This window comes from Olea europaea, chromosome 10, assembly GCF_002742605.1.
Source record: "Olea europaea var. sylvestris chromosome 10, O_europaea_v1, whole genome shotgun sequence".
NCBI classification, from domain to species: Eukaryota; Viridiplantae; Streptophyta; class Magnoliopsida; order Lamiales; family Oleaceae; genus Olea; species Olea europaea.
In genome coordinates this window covers 26424831-26449428 of record NC_036246.1, presented here as the reverse complement: position 1 = coordinate 26449428, position 24598 = coordinate 26424831, and the positions used below count along the sequence as shown (strand labels likewise).

General features: G+C 34.2%; 3 protein-coding genes across 3 annotated transcripts; 1 reads left to right on the top strand and 2 right to left on the bottom strand.

The window, feature by feature from the left end:
- Positions 1 to 3648: 3648 nt before the first annotated feature.
- Positions 3649 to 11718, top strand: LOC111401657 (plasma membrane ATPase 3). The gene is made up of 21 exons (XM_023029501.1): positions 3649 to 4166; positions 4256 to 4375; positions 4724 to 4822; positions 4908 to 5045; positions 5135 to 5269; positions 5358 to 5537; positions 5631 to 5837; positions 5921 to 6040; positions 6136 to 6255; positions 6440 to 6562; positions 6637 to 6741; positions 6867 to 7011; positions 8527 to 8691; positions 8842 to 9080; positions 9177 to 9209; positions 9308 to 9389; positions 9939 to 10099; positions 10189 to 10374; positions 10460 to 10642; positions 10737 to 10915; positions 11356 to 11718. Exons 1-21 carry the CDS (start codon positions 4113 to 4115, stop codon positions 11450 to 11452), a joined length of 2871 nt encoding a protein of 956 aa, XP_022885269.1. The 5' UTR covers positions 3649 to 4112; the 3' UTR covers positions 11453 to 11718.
- Positions 11719 to 12070: 352 nt separating this feature from the next.
- Positions 12071 to 15805, bottom strand: LOC111401656 (protein NRT1/ PTR FAMILY 2.11-like). Its single transcript, XM_023029499.1, has 4 exons — positions 15609 to 15805; positions 15169 to 15386; positions 14512 to 15071; positions 12071 to 13072 (listed from the first exon to the last, which is right to left on the bottom strand). The coding sequence occupies exons 1-4, from the start codon at positions 15682 to 15684 to the stop codon at positions 12187 to 12189; spliced, it is 1740 nt and encodes a 579-aa protein (XP_022885267.1). The 5' UTR covers positions 15685 to 15805; the 3' UTR covers positions 12071 to 12186.
- A 1948-nt stretch (positions 15806 to 17753) lies between these two features.
- On the bottom strand, positions 17754 to 20869 carry LOC111401655 (protein NRT1/ PTR FAMILY 2.11-like). The gene is made up of 4 exons (XM_023029498.1): positions 20608 to 20869; positions 20102 to 20319; positions 19458 to 20014; positions 17754 to 18724 (listed from the first exon to the last, which is right to left on the bottom strand). Exons 1-4 carry the CDS (start codon positions 20708 to 20710, stop codon positions 17839 to 17841), a joined length of 1764 nt encoding a protein of 587 aa, XP_022885266.1. The 5' UTR covers positions 20711 to 20869; the 3' UTR covers positions 17754 to 17838.
- Positions 20870 to 24598: the final 3729 nt, after the last annotated feature.

Genomic DNA, 24598 nt, shown 5'->3' with positions numbered 1-24598 from the left:
AGCGTTTGCTCAGAATGTCCTTTTGAGTGCTAGCTATTGTGAAAACTTTTATATTTTGACGTAACTATAACAAACCATTTATTATTGATTAAACCATTTATTATTGATTGAACCATTTATATCCACACATTTTACGGAACCACAAATACTACCCACTTATCTATTGTTGGTTCCTATCTATTATAATTTATTAAAAGGTTTACAAACACTTCTCAAACAGCTCAATTTTATTTTTTACATTGTGGATTTGAATAATTTTGTGAAGTTCAGGGAGTTAACAACACAATTCATTTATTTTAATTGCAAATAAATTATTCCAATTCGTCAAAATCTACTACGAATAGCAGAGATGTATCCATACAAAAACAATTGCTAGAATTCCTTAAGGGGAGAAATAATTGCAGATGAAATATTCTAATCAATCATATTATGAGAACGAAATACTAATCACAAAAATGTCACCACAAAATCCAATTGCAAGAATTCATGATGCAAATAGAAATTGTTGTATAATTAATCAGAATCAAATATGAATAGAAAAAATGTATCCATGCAAAACCCAATAGCTACCGTACATAAAAGGAAAGAGAAAATTGCAGACAAAATACTCAAGTTAATCGGAGTCAAATATGGAAAAAAGCATCCACATCCACAACAAACCCAATTGCTAGAATTCACAAGGGGAAACATAAAATTCCTAACAAAATACTCAAGTTAATCAAAATCAACTACTAATCACAAAGATTTATTGTCGGGCAAAATGGGGAACATGGACTCAACTACACAAAGGGTTTTAAAATAATTTTGTAGGAGGTCACGACGTGCGGCAACGAATAGGAGGGGATAAAATATTTTTATAGTAGCAAATTATCATTTACTTACCAAAAACTCTTTTTTTAATCATTCTCTCGGTCGTTCTCTTTCTCGACGATGAAAACTTCAAACCTCTACAAAAGAAAATAAAAACAAAAGATTAAAATTTTTTGGATGAAACCTTTAGCTAAATTAAGCAGTATATACGAAGAATAGAAAATAGAGAGTCAAGTAATTGTGTGGGAGAAGTGCAAAGAAGAACGGTAGTTTGTGTGTGACAATTGAGGAAGAGTGAGAAGAAACGGGAGAGAGAAGAAAGAAATGATAGTTGCGTGTGAGATTGATGTAGCAATAAAGCACGGCTCTGTTCAGACATTGCATCTATAGTAAAATGTGATTTGGTTACTATTGCATCTACAGTAACCCTTCATTGCCCTTTTGATTTAAGGTTATATTAAAAGCAATTTTAAATTGAAAAAAAATTATCTATAATGTTGTATAAAAAATTTTTTTTTTCCTCTGTGCATGGAGGCCTCCATGCACAGGTCTCTGTACATGGAGAAAAGCTTACGTGCACGGAGGCAAAAGTTTCTGTGTACGGAGGTTTTTGTGTTTTTTTTTTAAAGTACAAATAATTTTTTTTTTAAATTTAAAATTCCTCTCTTCAAAATTATACTTGTAACTTTTTACTTTTTAGAAAATTTTGTATCTTATTATTGGTATTTTTATTTTTTTAATAATTCCAACTTATGGGAGTTATGGAAAGTTGTGTGTTGGAGTAAATTTAAATTGCCTCTTTTACTGTATAATATAATAAAATATATATATCAAGTAAAGACAAACGACGTCGTTTTTGTTCCCCACTTAAAAGAAGAAAAGAAAAGAAAAAACTGCTACAGTGAGACAAAGTGACATAAGCCACTGTTGATTTCTACAATAACTTCACATTCTCCTTTTTATATAGTAGGGATAAACTGATAATTTTGTCGTTATAATTGCTATTGATACTTTTTTTTGGGAAGAAACTATACAACAAATTAAAATCATGCACGCTTTATGTTGAGTATTATGGTAACGTTTTTTGTTCATGTTAGTAACGAAGACTTATCTTATATATATAATAAAATTTAACTTGTGTGTTGCTTTTGCTAATTTCCATGTTATATTCTTGATTTTAGAGTAAGCCCCTGTTCGATCCCCGTTTTTGGGTAGAATGTATTATGGAATAAGGATTTTTTGAAGAATGTATGGTTAAAAAGTAATAATTTTTTTTTTGAAATATGTAATTATTTTATGAAAAAATGTGTGGTTAAAAATGATATTTGAAAAAAGGGGCTCAAACAGGGGGCTAAACGTTTTGTATGACTCTTTGCTGTCATAAAAAATGAATTTTTGGGATGTAATTTTACATTATTTTGTGTTTTGAGAAAATTTTACTCCTTTCATTCCATAAAGATAATCTTGCTTTCATTTTTGTACAGATTAATAAAACTTAATTAAGATATGTTGAAACTATAAATTTTACATATATTTTTCTAATATACCCCCACATTGAATAACAATAATTCATATTTGTTGAGGACAATACACATTGAATAAGGGTATAATAGAAAATTATGACATTAATTATAATCTTAACAGAACAAGTGACCTATAATTTGAGACAAAGAAGAAAGAAAAGCAAAACTATCTTTGTCGGACAGATATATATATAAGCTCATTTCGGAAATAAGCCTAGACTCGCCACATCATTTTTCAAATATAGAAAAGGAATCGTACTAAAACCTCCTGTCTAGTACTATCTAATATTATATACTATGAATACTCTTAAAAATTTAGCATGTTATTGTTTGGTGATTTATTGCACAACACTGATTAATGAGCACGTTTTGAGAGATTATCTTTAACCCAAATATGGGCCTACAAATACAATCATGCAATTTTTTTTTCCTTATTTATTAATAGATTATTAAAAAATGAAGTAAAATACTTTCTTCATGCATTCAATTAATCATATTATATTCTTTGATCAAACCAATAATTGGGTAATGTCTGATACTCTTGTAGTCAAACCTATCGGAGCCTGTGAAGAAAATAACACCACCAGGTTGACTAATTTGTTCAAAAAAGAATATTTTATTCTCATATTGAAAAGATAAAAAAATATTGATATTTACAACTATGTAAATGTGATAAAAATCAAATCTTATTATTTATACATATAAGCTTGACTGATTATGAAAATCTTTTTCATTATCAATAAACCAAAGAAAAAAAAAAAAAACAGATTTAAGGGTGTGGTGAAAATCAAAATAATATTTTTCTGTTGATCACTCATGAGTTTTTAGTCTTGAAAATGGTTCTTGTTAATTCACACGGAATTTCATATGTTCCATATTTTTCAAGTAGACGAGTAAGTTAGCGATGCTTTCGATTAATGTCTAAATTAACATTAGCAACATTAATAATAAATAGTTTTGACTATATGGTTCTCGTTAGAATCTCAATATTATTTCACTATCATTGAATCACAAAAAAATTTAACCTGTGGTTAATTCATACAAAATTTCTCGTGTCTTATGTTACTAGTATCGTTTCGCAGTCTGTCATGCAAAACATTGATGCTTTTGACTAGTATCGTTTCGCAGTCTATAATGCAACATTCATGCTGCTAAAATATCAAAAAAGAAAACCATATGTGGGCAGGAAACTAAAGAGTAGGGCAGAAAGGGCATGAGAGCCCATGTGCAATTTATGGCTCTTGGTTTTTCTGCTATTCTCATCTTGATCTGATCTCTATCTACAAACCTGCATACATTTGGGTTTTTCCTTAAACTAAAAAGGTAAAAAGAACATGAAAATGACCTAAAATGCTGCTAAATTACGCCAAATACATGCTGCACGAACTATAAAAGGTAGAATTGTTGAGGCGTGATGGTTCAAGTACCTAAAAGCAAAGAAAAAAGAGCAATATAGTGAAAGTTTGATCTTGCAGCTTTATAAAAAATATTCTTTAAAGTTGAAAATACTAATATTAATAATTATTTTTATTTATATAAATACATTAATTAATGGGAAATGCAAAAGCCTATGAACTACTGCAACAGTTGCCACTCTTATCTCTGATTCTGCGGTTTCACTTATTGTAGATTTGGTGTAGGTGGGTAGGCCTCCGTTTCTCTTACTCAAAAATCCAGTTCTTTTAACCGGGCTCTTTTAAGAACCTGCGTTTATGGTGGTTCTTGAATGAACTTTGATCTGAAAACTTTGTTTTTTAGAAGAGTTTAAAGGGTTTCAAGATGGGGGATAAACCTGAAGTTTTGGAGGCTGTACTGAAGGAAACTGTTGATTTGGTAATGGATCTGAATGCTTTTCTTGTTTGTGCTTTATGGGTCTTTTTTTACGGGTTTTGTATGGGTTTCTCTTCTTTGTTTGTGTGCAGGAGAACATTCCCATTGAGGAAGTGTGTGAGAATCTGAGATGTACCAGAGAGGGTCTTTCAACTGAGGCTGCTCAAGAAAGATTAACCATTTTTGGGCACAACAAACTTGAGGAAAAGAAGGTTTATTTTACATTATCTGGCCCTTTTCAACTTCGATTCTTATGTTATATAGTCTTCATTTTTCCTTGCTCTTTATGTATTCGTGTATTTAATGCTTAAATACTTCTGATGCTGACATAGAGATCATTTGTGTCTCAATACTTTTATTTCATTGCTTCCTTTTCCATGTTTTTATGGGTGCTTGGGTATTTGAAGTTCAAGCTATAAATGAGTTATAATTTTAACAGAAGGATTATTAGGATAGTAATGGCTGGTGATTCTGTCCTATTGAATCTGGTGATTTACTGGTTTGGAATTGGATTTAATGATAAAAGCTCGTGTCTTTACGTACCTTGGGCGTGTTTACAGGAGAGCAAATTCTTGAAGTTTTTGGGGTTTATGTGGAACCCTCTCTCATGGGTCATGGAAGCTGCTGCTATCATGGCAATTGCCCTTGCAAATGGAGGAGTAAGGACATACTTTTTAAACTTGTATTGCTTAAATTTATGCATTTTATGGTGGGTTTACGGGGGTTTAATTTCAAGCTCTACAGGGAAAGCCTCCGGACTGGCAAGACTTTGTGGGTATTATTACTTTGCTCGTGATAAATTCAACAATTAGTTTTATTGAGGAGAACAATGCAGGCAACGCAGCAGCAGCTCTCATGGCTCGTCTTGCTCCAAAAGCTAAGGTTAAATTTGAAATTATCTTATGTTGGAATTGCCGATCAATGGTTTGTCGCGGTTTGTTTTTATCTGATAGATAGCTATTATGATGTAGGTTCTTAGAGATGGAAGGTGGAGTGAGGAAGATGCTGCAATTTTAGTCCCTGGTGATGTAATCAGTATTAAACTTGGAGATATAATTCCTGCTGATGCTCGCTTGCTTGAGGGTGATCCTTTGAAAATTGATCAGGTGTGTATCTTTTCTTGATTTTCTGGCATATTATATACAGTTTCAGCTTATTGGAACTTGTTGAAATTATACATGATGGAATTTGCAGTCTGCTTTGACGGGGGAGTCCCTACCTGTTACAAAGGGACCAGGGGACGGTGTTTACTCAGGTTCTACCTGCAAACAGGGAGAGATTGAAGCTGTTGTCATTGCCACCGGGGTTCACACATTTTTTGGGAAGGCTGCTCATCTTGTTGATAGTACTAACCAAGTCGGGCACTTTCAAAAGGCAACTAACTAGAAATATGCCAATATTATTCTGGAATTCTTATAATTTCCCTTTGAAATCTTTTAAGTATTATTTTGTTGTTGTATTGGTTAGGTCTTGACTGCGATTGGAAACTTTTGTATTTGCTCTATTGCGGTGGGAATGATTATAGAGATTATTGTGATGTACCCCATCCAACATCGGAAGTATCGCCCTGGTATTGACAATCTACTTGTGCTCCTTATTGGAGGAATACCAATTGCCATGCCAACTGTTCTTTCTGTTACAATGGCCATTGGCGCTCATCGTTTGGCCCAACAGGTTTTTGTTTGGCTCCCTGGGTTATGATGATCTACAATTGCTCAGGGATTCTAGTATGTGATGGAATATTTATATATGTACAGGGAGCTATTACAAAGAGAATGACAGCTATAGAAGAGATGGCGGGCATGGACGTGCTTTGCAGTGATAAGACGGGAACTTTGACTCTGAATAAGCTCACTGTTGATAAGAATCTTATAGAGGTTAAATAATGGGTGCTTTTCCGCTGATTTTCTATGCGTTTACAATGACAAACTGAATGTAAAATCTATTTTGTGCTTTATGTGCTTGTCAACAGGTTTTTGCTAAAGGTGTTGATGCAGATACTGTTGTTCTGATGGCAGCCCGAGCATCGCGAACAGAAAACCAGGATGCAATAGACGCTGCTATAGTTGGGATGCTGGCTGATCCGAAGGAGGTAGCATTCTATCATAGTGAAAATACGGGATTTGACTTTATTGGAAAGTACTAAAAAATGAAATGAAGTTTAAATTTTTATTATTGTACTATGTAGTGATGTGTACCAGATATTGTAGACGTCTTTATATAACTTATGTTTCCACTTTGTTGTGACTTTTGACTTCTAAAATCACTACAATCAGGCACGTGCTGGCATTCAAGAACTCCACTTCCTTCCTTTTAATCCTACTGACAAGCGAACAGCATTGACCTATTTAGATAAAGATGGAAAAATGCACAGGGTCAGTAAAGGTGCACCCGAGCAGGTAAATAGTGCCCTTTTGTTACGGTTTTGCTATTATTTTGTGATTCTAATTTCTGCCTCCCACATATATTGTAGATTTTAAATCTTGCGCATAATAAATCGGAAATAGAGCGAAGGGTACATGCTGTGATTGATAAATTTGCAGACAGAGGGTTAAGGTCACTTGCCGTGGCATACCAGGTAAACCTAATAGTGTTTTTTTACCATAGGGATCTTCTTATAATGAAGTGTATGTATTGAATTGTTTGTTGCCCAGGAAAAAGAAATTGAATTTTTTCATGGGCATGCATTACATTTTCTTGTAGGAAGTTCCAGAGGGAAGAAAAGAGAGTCCTGGAGGGCCGTGGCAATTTATTGGTCTCATGCCTCTTTTTGACCCACCCAGACATGACAGTGCAGAGACTATAAGAAGAGCTTTAAATCTTGGAGTGAATGTCAAAATGATTACTGGTACATTTTGTGTTGCAACTTTAAGCAATAATATTTTTAGCCAATTGAAATCTGTTTTAATGACTGTGTATCTGTTGAGTATTTGGTAGTGAAAGGATTGTTTTGTAGTGAACAAACGAAATAGCAAGGTTTAATTCGTAGGAGCGTAATTGAACACAACAAAATTTGGAGGAAAGAAAAATTGATTTGGTATACAAACCACAAAAGAAAACAAAAGTGAAGAAGAAAGAATTTCGAGGCAAGTGATAATCACTCTTTCCTTAAGACAATATTGCCAAGTAACGGTGCTCACGGTTTATGGTACTTGTTTCCCAAGATACAATGTATACAACTTGTGGGCTCACGGTTTACGACACATGTTTCTCAAGATACAATGGATACAAATTGTGGTAAAAGCACTTCAAATCATAAGTAACAGCGACAGAATATCTCCTTTCTACAAGAAAATGTGGTTTTGAATGATTATAGAGACGTTTTGCTAGAGTTTTGATGTAATGCTTAATGCAAAAGTGATATGAGATGCATGATGGACGTCTGAAGGGTCCTACTTATAAAGGATGAGAGGCTGTGAGTGAAGTAACATGTCTCAAACTCCGCAACCTTGTGAAGGGAAGCATCTCTTGCTGTTGCTAGCCTCTTGCCCGAGCACCAGTGTCAATTTTTTGATAGAATATTTCTCGCTTACCTGTTGCTCGAGCGATAGTCCCATCGCTTGAGTGCTAGGCAAGCGATGGAGTTAGGCAGTTTTTCGGCCAGTTTTTCCTCTTTTCTTCCAATTTCTAGACCGTAATTTTTCATTCATTTGAAATTGGTCTTGAGATTCCAAATATATCCTAATTATCTACTCGACGAGTAGAATAAGTTAGTCTATTTAAATTCATAATTTGACTAACAGATCAAGTCCGAATATTTGGCCGAAGTTGACACGAAAGTCACTTTTTCACAATTCTTGGTTTAAATACTTAACCTACCCAACAGTATCTAGTTATACACACACATTTCCGTATTTGCAATTTCTCTAAAATGTCGACCACACAGCTGAATATGTTTTCCTTAAAGGTTCTGTGCTGGTGGCTATGTCTCTGAATTACGGATTTTATTAATTTGTCATATTCCTTGGCAAAATTTTGTTTTGGTCTGTTTATGCATTCATTAAGCATAAAGAAGCATGTTTAGTTTTTTGGTGGGATTGTTTATGTATCTAATCAGCCCCAGCACTTCCTTTTCCTGGAGAGTTTCACCATTTTGTTGGAAGAGAGAATAAAAACAATGATGGTTTTTATTAACATGTTTTCATGACTTTTGACAATGGGTAGAAACAGAATTTTGGCCACAACAGTTAGTATTCTGCTATAGAGAACCACCACAATTAGTAAATCACTCATCGGGCCATTTATGATATCCGTGTTCATTAAATTATGCTTATTTATTTGTTTAGCTTTCCATGTCATTCAAAAGTTTTAATGAGCTTAGTGAACTCCAATATTAAATACTGAATTAGGTGATTTTCAACAGGAGATCAACTTGCAATAGGAAAAGAAACTGGACGAAGATTAGGGATGGGAATAAACATGTACCCTTCATCTGCTTTGCTGGGACAGAACAAAGATGAATCAATTGCTGCTTTACCAGTTGATGAGCTAATAGAGAAAGCTGATGGTTTTGCCGGTGTTTTCCCTGGTAATTTTTCTGTTCTTTCCTGTTCCAGTGTCTGATTGCTGATTCTGGTAATACAGATTTATGCATAATTCATGGTTCGTCCTTGCTTGCTTAATTATTCCTGCTCCATGTTCATGTCTTGTTTATTGGCTTGTTTTCTATATGCTTCAGAGCACAAGTATGAAATAGTAAAGCGTTTGCAAGCCAGGAAACATATCTGTGGAATGACTGGCGATGGAGTAAATGATGCTCCTGCTCTGAAGAAGGCTGATATTGGGATTGCTGTTGCTGATGCAACTGATGCAGCTCGTAGTGCTTCTGACATAGTCCTTACGGAACCTGGTCTCAGTGTTATAATTAGTGCTGTTTTAACCAGTCGGGCAATCTTCCAGAGGATGAAAAATTATACGGTACAACCTGTCTTTCATTATTCATGTTCATATTTAGTGTCCAGCTGGCCTGCATTCAACAATAATGTTCCATTCACTTTCCATTGATTTTTGCAGATTTATGCCGTTTCTATCACAATTCGTATTGTGGTATGTTATTTTCTTTGATTGGGTTTATGTTCTCTTTCAGATAGTATGAATTTCATACAGAGTTTTTTATGTATTTCCTTTTATTTCTGATGTATCAGCTCGGTTTCATGCTGTTGGCATTGATATGGCAATTTGACTTTCCACCTTTTATGGTGCTTATCATTGCAATCCTCAACGATGGTATCTTCCCTTCCATTCACTTTCCATTGATTTTTGCAGATTTATGCCGTTTCTATCACAATTCGTATTGTGGTATGTTATTTTCTTTGATTGGGTTTATGTTCTCTTTCAGATAGTATGAATTTCATACAGAGTTTTTTATGTATTTCCTTTTATTTCTGATGTATCAGCTCGGTTTCATGCTGTTGGCATTGATATGGCAATTTGACTTTCCACCTTTTATGGTGCTTATCATTGCAATCCTCAACGATGGTATCTTCCCGAGATCTTTAATTGCTAAGATAGTTGATTATGTATTGAGAGAAAGCAAGGCCAAACAGCATTGATTTTACCTGGAAAAGTTCAAAATGCCAATATGGATTGTACACCGTAACATCAGTATGCCTATGGGACAATTCATTTTTTCCTTCTTGTTTGCATGTCCAGGAGCCTATATCTTGCATTTCCATGGATTATCTTTTGGGATTAAACTAACCATGCAAGAAATCTTGCACGTGGTTGAACTTGTTGCTTTCCTTTGCATTTAACTATCAACTCCCGTGCTTTTAGGTACCATTATGACCATATCAAAGGATAGAGTGAAACCATCTCCTCTGCCAGACAGCTGGAAGCTTGCTGAGATTTTCGCAACAGGAATTATTCTTGGTGGATACTTGGCAATGATGACTGTCATATTTTTTTGGGCAGCGTATAAAACAAATTTCTTTCCAGTAAGCCAATTTTGTCTATTAAACTGTATATTGATGTTTTGATGGAAGATGTATCTTATTTTTTCATGACTTCTCTGATGAATTTCCAGCGAGTATTTGGAGTGTCCACTCTTGAGAAAACTGCTCATGACGACTTCCGAAAGCTTGCTTCAGCAATATATCTTCAAGTGAGCACCATCAGTCAGGCACTGATATTTGTTACTAGATGTAGAAGTTGGTCATTTGTCGAGCGACCTGGTTTGTTGCTTGTAGCGGCATTTGTGATTGCTCAACTGGTACAGAATCTTATCCCGTTATTTTCACACCATCTTTTGGACTCGAGTTATTTGAATTTAATATTTGGTACTTAATTGCAAACAGGTTGCAACTTTGATTGCGGTTTATGCGAATTGGAGCTTTGCGGCAATTGAAGGAATTGGTTGGGGATGGGCTGGAGTGATCTGGCTTTATAATATTATTTTCTATATTCCGCTTGACTTTATAAAGTTTTTCACCCGTTATGCTCTTAGTGGAAGGGCCTGGGATCTTGTTCTGGAGCAAAGGGTACATATCATACTCGACTAATTTGAGATATGAAATCTTTGCTTGTCAATGCCACGTGCCCTTATCCTCTTTCATGGTTTTTTTCCCGTTGCAGATAGCTTTCACCAGGAAGAAAGATTTTGGAAAAGAACAGCGTGAACTTATGTGGGCACACGCGCAAAGAACCCTTCACGGGCTGCAAGTACCTGATACCAAATTGTTCAACGAAACCAACAATTTCTCCGAGCTCAATCAATTGGCTGAAGAAGCCAAAAGGAGAGCTGAGATTGCAAGGTATAGATGTTTAGCATAATTATAATTAGTTATTAGCTTCTTAAGTTGATTTGAAATTCCGGTATGTTTGGCTCATGTTTATAAACTATTTATAAACACTGAATCAACTTTTTATCCATACATTTCGAGAGACCCACAAATACTACATATTTATCAACCACTCATTTCTATCTATTTATAAGCTGTTTATAAATACTTCCCAAACACGCTCAATAGTAACACTATTTTTAAATAATGGCAGATGATAGGCAATAACTCTGCATATGATATTGCAATCTTATACATTTGTCTTCCATTTTTACTGGTTGCTTTATACTCAACACAAGGAAATAGTTTTAAATGTACCTAATTTACCAAGTAAAAATAAAATAAAAGCAACATTAGTGTTTGAAATTTTATCTCCCTGATGGATTTTGGTTTTTTGGTTTTCATTGTCACAGGTTACGAGAGTTGCGCACACTTAAAGGTCATGTTGAATCAGTGGTGCGACTTAAGGGTCTCGATATAGACACAATTCAGCAATCATACACAGTATGAGGAGACGACCTAAATTGGATGGTTGGCGGTTTAACTTGTGCTTAGACTGAAGCTATTGTCAATGTATTGATTAGCTATGAGTATACACTGTCGGGCTGTTCCTATCGGTCTACTGTAAGTATATTTTTAGATTTATCCATTTGTGCCATTTCGACTTCAATCCTTGACTTTGAGACTCTTAAGTCCCTTGTTGGGAAAACACAAACAATTGTTATGTTAGAATTTAATGTCTATAATCATAAAGCTTATGGTCTCTTGGTTGTTCATTTGTTGATTTAATTTTCTTTTGGCCTTTATGCAATGCAATGTGAATGAGCTTTGTTTACGTCGTAAAATGTTGGGACTACACTTCGTCGCTCAAGTTAGTCTTTGAATGGTCTGTCAATTCGAGGGGATAATCGATTAGAAATAGAACTTAATATTTAGGGTCACTTGACACAGTTTTGCTTTTGCTTATTGTAGAAGAGTTTATCAAGAAAGTCGGCTTTCGCTAAAATCTCATCACAAGACAGTTCAAAAGCTGCTTTTAAGTTTTAGAAGCAATTTTTGCCTTTTTAAAGTTCTGCCAAAAGTCCCTTAGTGTTGTCTACCATGATTGTTGCTTGTCTAAAAGCGTGATAAGATAATTGAATAGCAAGTTATACATGTCATGATACAAGGATGCAACAAGTTCAATTCTCGAGATCGAGATCTGCTGGTTTTTCACACTACAAATAGGGCTTAAAATCTAACAATTAGGCAGAATGTTGGGCGAGTTTTTTCTCCTGCATTTCAAGTGCAATGTTGCTATCTTCACTTCCCTTGTACCTGTACCACGTAGCACAAGCCAAAAAGTAGCAAAAGTTGAAGAAACACAATGCTCCAGTCAGATAATAGAAATAGTCTAACCTACCCTTGTTGAGATCTTCTGGCAGCCAATTTCCACCCGATGTACCCTCAGTAGAATGATGAACTACTGAAATAATGAATCCATACAAATAATTCGATACAGCACTTCCAACAAAGAAGAATGCCCCTGCAACGCTTCTCATATTTTCCGGGAACTGTTTATAGTAAAATTCTACTTGGCCAATGGAGTTAAATGCCTCAGCAAGTCCACCTAATGCTAGCTGAGGAACCAACCATAAAGCAGACATAGGTGAAATCGCGCCTCTTACTCCCGGGATTGGATTCTTAAGTGCCAAATCTCTTCTTCGTACTTCCACAAAGGCTCCCAGAAATGACTCGATTATAGTGATGAATATACCGATTCCCATTCTTTGAAGGACCGTTATGCCCCCTTCTTTCCCTGTTATTCTCTGCATTAACGGGACTAGAATCCTGTCGTATATCGGTATAAAGATAGATAGGCTTAACATGGCGAAAATTATGTAGGTTGCTGCTGGTATTTGGAAGCTGGTTTTGCCTAGATGCCTGTTGGATTGAAGTGCTTGGAAAACTATGTATTGTTGTTGGGCTCCAATATGGTACAAAATAGCTGTTAGTGATACCGGAATAACACGAAGCACACATTTTGTTTCTTCGACTTGCTGCATGCTGCATAGCCTCCACGGATTGGCTGCCGATCCATCTGGATTGATTTCGTCGACTTCCGTTAAAACTGCTGCTTTGTCGAGGAAACTGAAAACATGACACGATTATTGAAATTACTTCATGAAAATAAGCCCATGTTCGGGGGTGGACGCAGAGAAATTCAGTTAGGGGGGCACAATAAAATTTTGTACAGATCGAATACTTTGTTTTTTATTTTTGAATGATTCATATTTGAGCCAAAAAAATGTAGATTTACGTTTCAAAAATATTTCTTCATTAATACTTTGCTAATCATTTTAATCTATTTGATTTTGAACAATAATTGCATATTTATATTTTAAAAAATTGTGTATTTGATACAAACAATCAATTCAAGTAATCGAAAGAAAAAAAAATAACCAATATTAAATACTAATAATTAGTCAAATAAACACAATTCGTTAGATATAAATTAAATTTTATATAATCAGTTTAGACACGTGCTATATAATATATGCACAAATAGGATAGGAGAAAATGCAAATTTAGGTTCTCATTAGTTGAAAATTTGTAAATGTGATAATTGTAGAGAAATCATAAATAAATTTTAAAAAATTAGAAGAGTTAAGATTTTGGTAAAAGGTTTGAGGAAGAGAATACGATAGAGCAATAAAAAAGAGAGAAAATTCAAAATTATTGGTGGGGATTAAAGTCCGATTTTTAGTAAATTTTGATAAAATTTTAGAAGTTAAGGAATCCAAAAAATATGTTATTAAAATTAATTATTAACTTAGATTTAGATCAAAATTTCAATTTTGACAACAAACATGACTTTATCACAAAAGAAAAAGAAAAGGGAAAATCTCAAAAGTTGGGGGGTCAAGTGACCCCCCATGGGTCCGCCCATGCTCATGTTTGTCATCCTTTAAAAATTTAAGTTGTTTGCTACAGAATAATTCTTCATCACAAATTTACACAATAAAATATTTTACATACAAACCAATAAATTTTTCTTACTTTTTAAACACACATTTTCCAAAAAACGCTATTCAATAATTCATTATTCCTAATAAATTCTATCTCCAAGTATTTCATAAGTTGATAGGTACATAATTACACAGTTATCTTGTACCTTTTTTTTTTTTTGTTACTGTTATTGATTTTGAAAATTTCAAACTAGCCTTGCACAGAAAACTAACTGATACTGACATTTTTGTCTCTTTTCCCTTCTTTTTTTTTTTTTTTTTTTCTCTAGTGGTTGAACTTGAGTTGCAGTTGGTTCAAGATTCCCTTCATCATAATTGGAATTAAAAAAAAAAAAAAATGCTATTTTTAGGGAAAAATCTCCCTAATTACGGCAATTTGTCCTAAATAACCTAAGGACGCTCCAGACTTGTAGGGTAACCCAGACAGTTCAGAGCTTACCTGTTGAGTTTAGATATTTGTACCAAACGTGACGTTTTGCTCATTATTATCAATCAAGATTCAACTAAACATGCTTTGACTGGAGTTTTGAATCAAATTATAATGAAAAACTGAAAATTTACCTTAATTGATCAGTGTGAGGAAGCTTGGAATTGATGGAATTCATAGGTGTATAATTGAATAGGCTGAGCCGAGGCTGTTGTGGTAATTTCAGCCTCCTTTTCTTGAAAGCAACCACCAGAACTTGAAGTATACTAGTAAAAGGACTGCCCTCTGGCTTCACTTTCACGTAAATTTTAGTACCCATGAAGAACAGAAGACATGATAAAAACATAAAAATACTAGGAATTGCTAGTCCTATAGACCAGCTCACATCAGTTTGCACGTAGACCACCAGTGTTACTGATACCATTTGCGCAAATGTTATTGTGAAAAAATACCAGTTGAAGAAACTATTGACTCCCTTCTTCCCGGAATCCGTGTTGGGATTGAATTGATCGGCTCCGAATGCCAAGTTACACGGTCTTATGCCACTAGCTCCGACTACCAGCAGCCCGAATGCACTAAACAAGAATGCGAGTTGCCATGGTGTTGCACTGACACATCTGTTACTCTCTTCTGCTCCACATTTAGGAGGATGTAGGGACGGAAATGCTGCTGTTAGTGTTAGCACAAGCATCCCCTGCCAAATTTGACTCGAAAATTACTTCAGTTCAAACAATTTTACATTGATTCTAAATCTACTTGAAGGAATGAAAGGTTATGAGCAGAAATCATACAAGGTTAGAGGAAATTGATGCAATTCCGAGGGTCTTATATCGGCCTAGATAAGTATCAGAGAGAAAGGCTCCAAACATTGTTCCAAAATTGCAAGTTCCATTCAAGATATTGATGAAATTAGTGGCAGAAATGGAGCTCATGTTGAACACTGTACTGAGGTACACCAACATGTTAGATGAAGTTCCAATTGTTCCCAGCTTCTCAAATGTCTCATTACCTGCAAGTTTTCCAAGAATTGTCAAAACCAGTAAATATTTTCACAAATTTTACAAAAATAACTAGATGCAATCTTTGTCGAGAGATCACGAGAAAAATTTCTATAAACCGGGAAGGGAGCTCTCACAAAACGCAACTCCAAGAAAAGATTTTATGATTAAGATTTAGTATGCAACTACAAAACATGAAGCTAAGATTTCATCACTTTTTTGTTGAAATTTACCAATAACAAAAGGCATGGCTTTGACTCCTCTATAATTGGGCTCTTTTTTGGTAACTGCAACCTCATTTTTCTCCATGATTATACCTAAAGAACACTGGTTTTTTTTTTCTTCTCTCTCTCTCTTTTCTGAGATTCCTAACAAAGGTTTTTTTTCCCCCTTTTATGTTGTATCGATATCATAATGCAAGAGTGAGGATAAGTCTATTTATAGGTAAGAAATAATTTTGCCACATAGGGTTAGCTTCCCCACGTTTAAAAATCGAAAGTAAGGTTCCGAATTATCATCTGCGAGGTGATTAATGAAAATCAGGTTCATCCTCCACAAACTATATGGTTGGGAAATTTATTTTTGAAACAAAATGCTTGTACAATTTTTTTTTTAATTGATGGGTTTATAGGTGTTGAGTTGACGGCTTTTTATTGGTCGGTTTAACTTTTTTTTCGAAGGACCTTGTTATATATACATTAATGTTTACATAAAGGATTACGTAATGTCCACACGACACTCTACCATTTGATAGTTTAAAACATAGTCAAATTTTTTATCCAATCTTCCCCTTCCAAGTCATTTTCGGTTACCGTTTATATACCGTTTTTATGTATAAGTAGCAAAATCATTTTTCCAAAATGATGTGAAATCTTGCAAACTCAGCATTCTATAACCCTATTTGTTAAAACAGCCTGTACAAGTAACATTATTATTATTTTTAAATACATCGACTACTGCATGTTATGATTTTCTTGGTGAGAAGATCATAGGAATAACCTTGTTTTTGCGATCATGATTTCAGTTTGACAATTCATTCACAACGATTTTTATTTTATTTTTATCTTTTTCAAAAAGGTTTGTTGCATGAACATGTTATTAACAATTGATTCGTAATTGTTTAGGTGGATGATGACTTTACACAACATGTCACATGGTATTTAATTGTATTATATTATCTTGCATATTTTATCATTTAAGGTAGTATTCTACTTCTGCCTCGTTCGTTTTATTTTCTTTTAATTGTCATTTTGTTAATTAACATGTAGAAGTACTTAATTCAACGTTGTTATCAAAGAAAAGTAGCAATAAATTAGGAACTAGTTGGAATGGAAGTTATTAGGTTTATTTGTTCCCAATTTATGGAAACTTTTCCATCGAATTACAAGTAATGAAAATATTTGGATTGAAATTCGATTCGCCATATATTTCATTTTAAGCACGGTAACGGGGTAAGGAGGTCCTCCTGTCCCCCATCCTACAATGGTTTTTCGAGGAATTATAATACAGTATTTTGGATATAGATGCTTATATAGATTTCATTTACAAAAAGTTTTACGGATATGCATGGCGAGAATTTAACTTCCTAGTTTAATGTGAAAGAGCTAGCCGACTCAGCATTTGGTAAGTTTTTGTAAATAAAATTTGTACAAGCAGCTTAACTCTAATATTTTATTTTTCGCCTTGTTTATTTATTTATTCTTTTTACATACAATTTAAATTTAAATAACAAGACAATAATAAAAAAAATAAAAAATAAAAGTCTGAAAGGTGTATGACAAGGACCATGTATGTGGGCACTGTTCGGATTCACCATCAAGGCAGGATGATCTGGTGTGGGGCATTTTGCCATGCCTATTTTATTTCCTTTCAAAAATTGATAGTAAAGATTTGACATGATAATTTTTCGAACAATCTTCAATTTCACAAAAGCGAAAGAAAATCGTCATATGTTATGCGGCTATTGATCATGATACTTGAAAGACTTGACATACTTTAAAGAGAGATGCTACACTTGTAGAAGCCTCTTTTCATAGAATTTAGCCAGACAACTTACAACATGGGGTGGGTGGATGATTTTTTGACATTATTTTATAACCCACATGGAGCCTACCACGTAGTGATGGCAACGCGGTGGGGCACTCCCATCCCGTGCCCCAACCCACCTTAGATGGGGCCGGGGCGGGGACCGGCAATTTTTTGCCCCAATTTTTTTTTTTATATTTTCAAAGTTTCGAATTATGTTATTATTAGAGAATAAAATACAAATTTAAAATGAGTTTTTAACGGATGAAATGTCAAGAAATAATTTTTTTTTTTTTTTTTACGGGGCGGGTTCAGGTTGGGTCANGATAATTGAATAGCAAGTTATACATGTCATGATACAAGGATGCAACAAGTTCAATTCTCGAGATCGAGATCTGCTGGTTTTTCTCACTACAAATAGGGCTTAAAATCTAACAATTAGGCAGAATGTTGGGCGAGTTTTTTCTCCTGCATTTCAAGCGCAATGTTGCTATCTTCACTTCCCTTGTACCTGTACCACGTAGCACAAGCCAAAAAGTAGCAAAAGTTGAAGAAACACAATGCTCCAGTCAGATAATAGAAATAGTCCAACCTACCCTTGTTGAGATCTTCTGGCAGCCAATTTCCACTCGATGTGCCCTCAGTAGAATGATGAACTACTGAAATAATGAATCCATACAAATAATTCGATACAGCACTTCCAACAAAGAAGAATGCCCCTGCAACGCTTCTCATATTTTCCGGGAACTGTTTATAGTAAAATTCTACTTGGCCAATGGAGTTAAATGCCTCAGCAAGTCCACCTAATGCTAGCTGAGGAACCAACCATAAAGCAGACATAGGTGAAATCGCGCCTCTTACTCCCGGGATTGGATTCTTAAGTGCCAAATCTCTTCTTCGTACTTCCACAAAGGCTCCCAGAAATGACTCGATTATAGTGATGAATATACCGATTCCCATTCTTTGAAGGACCGTTATGCCCCCTTCTTTCCCTGTTATTCTCTGCATTAACGGGACTAGAATCCTGTCGTATATAGGTATAAAGATAGATAGGCTTAACATGGCGAAAATTATATAGGTTGCTGCTGGTATTTGGAAGCTGGTTTTGCCTAGATGCCTGTTGGATTGAAGTGCTTGGAAAACTATGTATTGTTGTTGGGCTCCAATATGGTACAAAATAGCTGTTAGTGATACCGGAATAACACGAAGCACACATTTTGTTTCTTCGACTTGCTGCATGCTGCATAGCCTCCACGGATTGGCTGCCGATCCATCTGGATTGATTTCGTCAACTTCAGTTAAAACTGCTGCTTTGTCGAGGAAACTGAAACCATGACACGATTATTGAAATTACTTTATGAAAATAAGCCCATGTTTGTCATCCTTTAGAACTTTAAGTTGTTTGCTACGGAATCATTTTCCATCACACATTTATACAATAAAATATTCTATGTACAAATCAGTAAAATTTTCTTACTTTTTAAATACACATTTTTAAAAAAATACTATTCAATAACTCATTATTCCTAATAAATTCTATCTCCAAGTATTTCATAAGTTGATAGGTACATAATTACACAGTGTTTTTTTTTTTTTTTGGGTGTGTCATTGTTATTGATATTGAAAATTTTAAACTAGCCTTACACAGAAAACTAACTGATACCGACATTTTTGTCTCTTTTCCCTTCTGTTTTTTTCTCTAGTGGACCAGTGGTTGAACTTGAGTTGAAGTTGGTTCAAGATTCCCTTCATCATAATGGACATTAAAAAAAATTCATTTTTTGGGAAAAATCTCCCTAATTACGGCAATTTGTCCTAAATAACCTAAGGACGCTCCAGACTTGTAGGGTAAGCCAGACAATTCAGAGCGGGATAGTACTAAAGAATAAAAAGAAGTTATAGAATAAAAAGAAGTTATAGATTTGTCCATTATACCTGTTGAGCTTAGATATTTGTACCAAACGTGACGTTTTGCTCATTATTATCAATCAAGATTCAACTAAACATGCTTTAACTAGAGTTTTGAATCAAATTATAATGAAAAACTGAAAATTTACCTTAATTGATCAGTGTGAGGAAGCTTGGAATTGATGGAATTCACAGGTGTATAATTGAATAGGCTGAGCCGAGGCTGTTGTGGTAATTTCAGCCTCCTTTTCTTGAAAGCAACCACCAGAACTTGAAGTATACTAGTAAAAGGACTGCCCTCTGGCTTCACTTTCACGTAAATTTTAGTCCCCATGAAGAACAGAAGACATGATAAAAACATAAAAATACTAGGAATTGCTAGTCCTATAGACCAGCTCACATCAGTTTGCACGTAGACCACCAGTGTTACTGATACCATTTGCGCAAATGTTATTGTGAAAAAATACCAGTTGAAGAAACTATTGACTCCCTTCTTCCCGGAATCCGTGTTGGGATTGAATTGATCGGCTCCGAATGCAAAGTTACATGGCCTGATCCCACCGGCTCCGACTATCATTAGGCCAAAACCGAGCCATAGAAATGCCATTTGTCCCGCATCTGGACCAATGCATTTACTGTCGTCTGCTCCGCAATGTGGTGGATGTAGCTTCTTAAATGCTGCTGTTAGAGTTATAACCAGCAATCCCTTCACAATAAAAGATAACTCTTAATTCATATTTAAAATTTCATCTTTTTATCGACCGTTATGATTGAATTTCCTTGAGGGTTGTACCAGAAATGAAGAGATTGAAGCGTATCCCAATGTATTGTATCGGCCAAGATAAGTGTCGGAGAGAAAAGCCCCCAACAAGGTAGCAAAGTTGGTGGTGCCATTGAAGATATTAAGGAGAGTTGTGGCATTGATGCGTGACATGTTGAAAATCGCAGTTAAGTACACCTGAAGATTGGTTAGCGTGCCAATGGCCCCGAGCTTCTCGAATGTTTCATTCCCTTCATTCAAACAGTACAAAAATGTTAAAAAAATTCTGAAACAAAAAGAAAAGAAAAGAAAAATAGGATTATATGATCGGTTTGTGACTCTGAGTGCCCCAAAGGTGAGCGACTCCAACTTCGAATAAATAAGAGGAAATAACAGAAAAAGAATTCAGGGTTCTATGATCTATTCATGATTTCTTAACTTGCAAAAGGATCTCATACAAGGAACTTTTTCAAGAGTGTTCGACTCCAATTACCAAGAAATAAGATGAAATGAAAGAAAAGAAGAGTCTTTGTACTAACCTATGATAAATGGCATGGCCTTGATACCCCTGTAGTTGAGTTCAGGTTGATCCTCAGATGTTTTTGCATCAATCTCCTTAGTTTTTCTCTCATTCTTCTCCATTGTCTCTCGCTAAAACTCTATCTGAATCTTCTCCTCAGTTGATCTGGAGGGCTAACTATATAAAGTGCAAAGTGGAACAGACTGTCTTTACATTCACAACACAGAGACTACACCAGAAGATTCCCCTACCAAGTACCAAACCAATTTTCTTCTTCATACTCTAATAGAGGACAGTTGTCTCTATGTATATGAACAATGAGACTTAAGAGGACCATATAATTTCATTTTAACTGGATCATATATTTGACTGCCAATAAGTTTATAGATAACTTCCCAACAAAACTACGTGCCTTAGTAATAAAATAGAGGAATTTAGAGTAAGCTTCCCCACGTTTAAAAATCGAAATTAAGGTTCCTAATTATCATCTGCGAGGTGATTAATGAAAATCAGGTTCATCCTCCACAAACTATATGGTTGGGAAATTTATTTTTTAAACAAAAATGCTTGTACAGATTTTTTTTAATTGATGGGTTTATAGGTGTTGAGTTGATGGCTTTTTATTGGTTGGTTTAACTTTTTTTCGAAGGATCTTGTTATATATACATCAATGTTTACATAAAGGATTACGTAATGTCCACACGACACTCTACCATTTGATAGTTTAAAACATAGTCAAATTTTTTATCCAATCTTCCCCTTCCAAGTCATTTTCGGTTACCGTTTATATACCGTTTTTATGTATAAGTAGCAAAATCATTTTTCCAAAATGATGTGAAATCTTGCAAACTCAGCATTCTATAACCCTATTTGTTAAAACAGCCTGTACAAGTAACATTATTATTATTTTTAAATACATCGACTACTGCATGTTATGATTTTCTTGGTGAGAAGATCATAGGAATAACCTTGTTTTTGCGATCATGATTTCAGTTTGACAATTCATTCACAACGATTTTTATTTTATTTTTATCTTTTTCAAAAAGGTTTGTTGCATGAACATGTTATTAACAATTGATTCGTAATTGTTTAGGTGGATGATGACTTTACACAACATGTCACATGGTATTTAATTGTATTATATTATCTTGCATATTTTATCATTTAAGGTAGTATTCTACTTCTGCCTCGTACGTTTTATTTTCTTTTAATTGTCATTTTGTTAATTAACATGTAGACGTACTTAATTCAACGTTGTTATCAAAGAAAAGTAGCAATAAATTAGGAACTAGTTGGAATGGAAGTTATTAGGTTTATTTGTTCCCAATTTATGGCAACTTTTTCATCGAATTACAAGTAATGAAAATATTTGCATTGGAATTCGATTCGCCATATATTTCATTTTAGGCACGGCAACGGGGTAAGGAGGTCCTCCTGTCCCCCATCCTACAATGGTTTTTCGAGGAATTATAATACAGTATTTTGGATATAGCTGCTTGTATAGATTTCATTTACAAAAAGTTTTACGGATATACATGGCGAGAATTTAACTTCCTAGTTTAATTTGAAAGCGCTAGCCAACTCAGCATTTGGTAAGTTTTTGTAAATGAAATTTGTACAAGCAGCTTAACTCTAATATTTTATTTTTCGTCTTGTTTATTTATTTATTCTTTTTACATACAATTTAAATTTAAATAACAAGACAATAATAAAAAAAATAAAAAATAAAAGTCTGAAAGGTGTATGACAAGGACCATGTATGTGGGCACTGTTCGGATTCACCATCAAGGCAGGATGATCTGGTGTGGGGCATTTTGCCATGCCTATTTTATTTCCTTTCAAAAATTGATAGTAAAGATTTGACATGATAATTTTTCGAACAATCTTCAATTTCACAAAAGCGAAAGAAAATCGTCATATGTTATGCGGCTATTGATCATGGTACTTGAAAGACTTGACATACTTTAAAGAGAGATGCTACTCTTGCAGAAGTTCTTTTGCACAGAGTTTAGCCAAACAACATACAATATGGAGCGGGTGAATGGACATTATTTTATAACCCACATGGAGCCTACCACGTAGTGATGGCAACTGGCCGGGGCACCCCCATCCCGTGCCCCAACCCACCTTAGACGGGGCAGGGCCGGGCACGAGCAACTTTTTGCTCCGTTTAATTTTTTTTTTTTTTTTTTTTTTTTTTTTTTTTACATTTTCAAAGTTTCGAATTATGTTATTATTAGAGAATAAAATACAAATTTAAAATGAGTTTTTAACGGATGAAATGTCTAGAAATAATAATTATTAATATTTTTTTTTACGAGGCGGGTTCAGGTTGGTTCGTCCTCGCCCCCCGCAACGGGGCGACCACGTGAGTAATCTGATGGACTTGTGTAGCCTCCATTCTGTAAAAGGGCAACAGCCTACTTTAAACCTTCAAAATTCTTAAAATCGTTACGAATATGCAGAAGTTATATTTATATGGTATAACAATAATATTGATAATGACTTTTCAATTTAATGAAGTCTCGATCCCCAAGAAAAAAAGAAGTGGAGTACACGTTTATCCTGTTCTACTATTGTTTTGCATCTTAATATGTAATGGAAGAATCAATAATTTATAGCATACTATGGAACGAGGATTATTTTAACAGTCGTGATATATGTTGATGACAGTTTACATATCTGTTTGATCAAGTCAAAATCTTATCAATCAAATAAAAGAAAAATTCGCCATTTTTTTTTTTTGGTGCCTCATAAATTTGTAAAATGTTATGTAAATGATGATGTAAAACAAGCATTTTTCTTATTTTACATACTAGATTGAACATAATTAAAAAAAAACATTAAATAAATTAGTCGATTCAATTTTTTCGTAAATTCAGATAAGTAATTCTTCACATCTTCTATAATTTAAAATTTTATATAAAATGATTCAATCTAAATATCAATAAACGGCATATGTAAGGGAGAACATTGAACTCATCCTTAGTGCACGTATATTGGTTTTTTCAAGGATTGGGTAGATCATGATGTTGTTATTGTATCGTTTTCTTGAATTATCTAAATCATATACAAGGCTTAATTTTATGTTTAAAAATACTAGATATTCATGTCTAAGTATATTAATTAAGTGTTTGTTTACCAACTTTGTCTATTATATGAAGTAGTAATTTCATGACATAATATTCTCCCTTATATATATTAGGAACTTTGTCTTTGTCGATCCCTTTTAATAATTTCGAATTATGTACTCATATATTTTTGAAATGTACTTGTAAGAAGCAATACTCTCATTCATTTCATAATTCATACTATGTTAAGAGGTAAATATAGAATTATAATGAAAATATGAGCCTGTTGTTGCTTCTTGAATTTCAAGCTTAGTTGGTTCTCATTTCTAGGTTTTCATTATACACTTTAAAAGTTCACGGTTTGATTCTTGTGATGCAAAAACTAAGGGTGCGGTTGGTTTAGTTTTCCGTTTTCCATTTTCGGTTTCAAAACGATTTTTAGTTTTCCCTGAAAACGGCATGTTTCGGACATTTTCCGCGTTTTGGGAATTTATAACTGAAACGCTCAAAACGATAAAAAGTCGTTTTACATTTTCAGATTTTCGAAAACGACAGACCAAATGCGTTTTCCGCATTTTCGAAAACAAAAAACGGAAAATGGCCTGAAAACGTCAAACCAACTGCAGCCTAAATTATTTGAGTTAATTTCAGCAACTGTTACTAAAGTTTTATAGTTAAAATGATCATTCAAGAAATTTTCTTGCCTTAATGAAGTATGTAACGGTAACACCAATAGTAACTCAGTAGGAAACAATAACGTATAATTCTTATGTGTCATTGTCAATCTCTAGCGTTGCATAAATAACATTAAGGGTGTATTTGATTACATTTATTTTCCATGGAAAATATCAATTTTCCACCCAAATTTTTACTTGGAGTGTTTAATTGCTAATTTTTTCTATAGAAAACATTTTCCAACTTTTGAAAATATGCCTAATT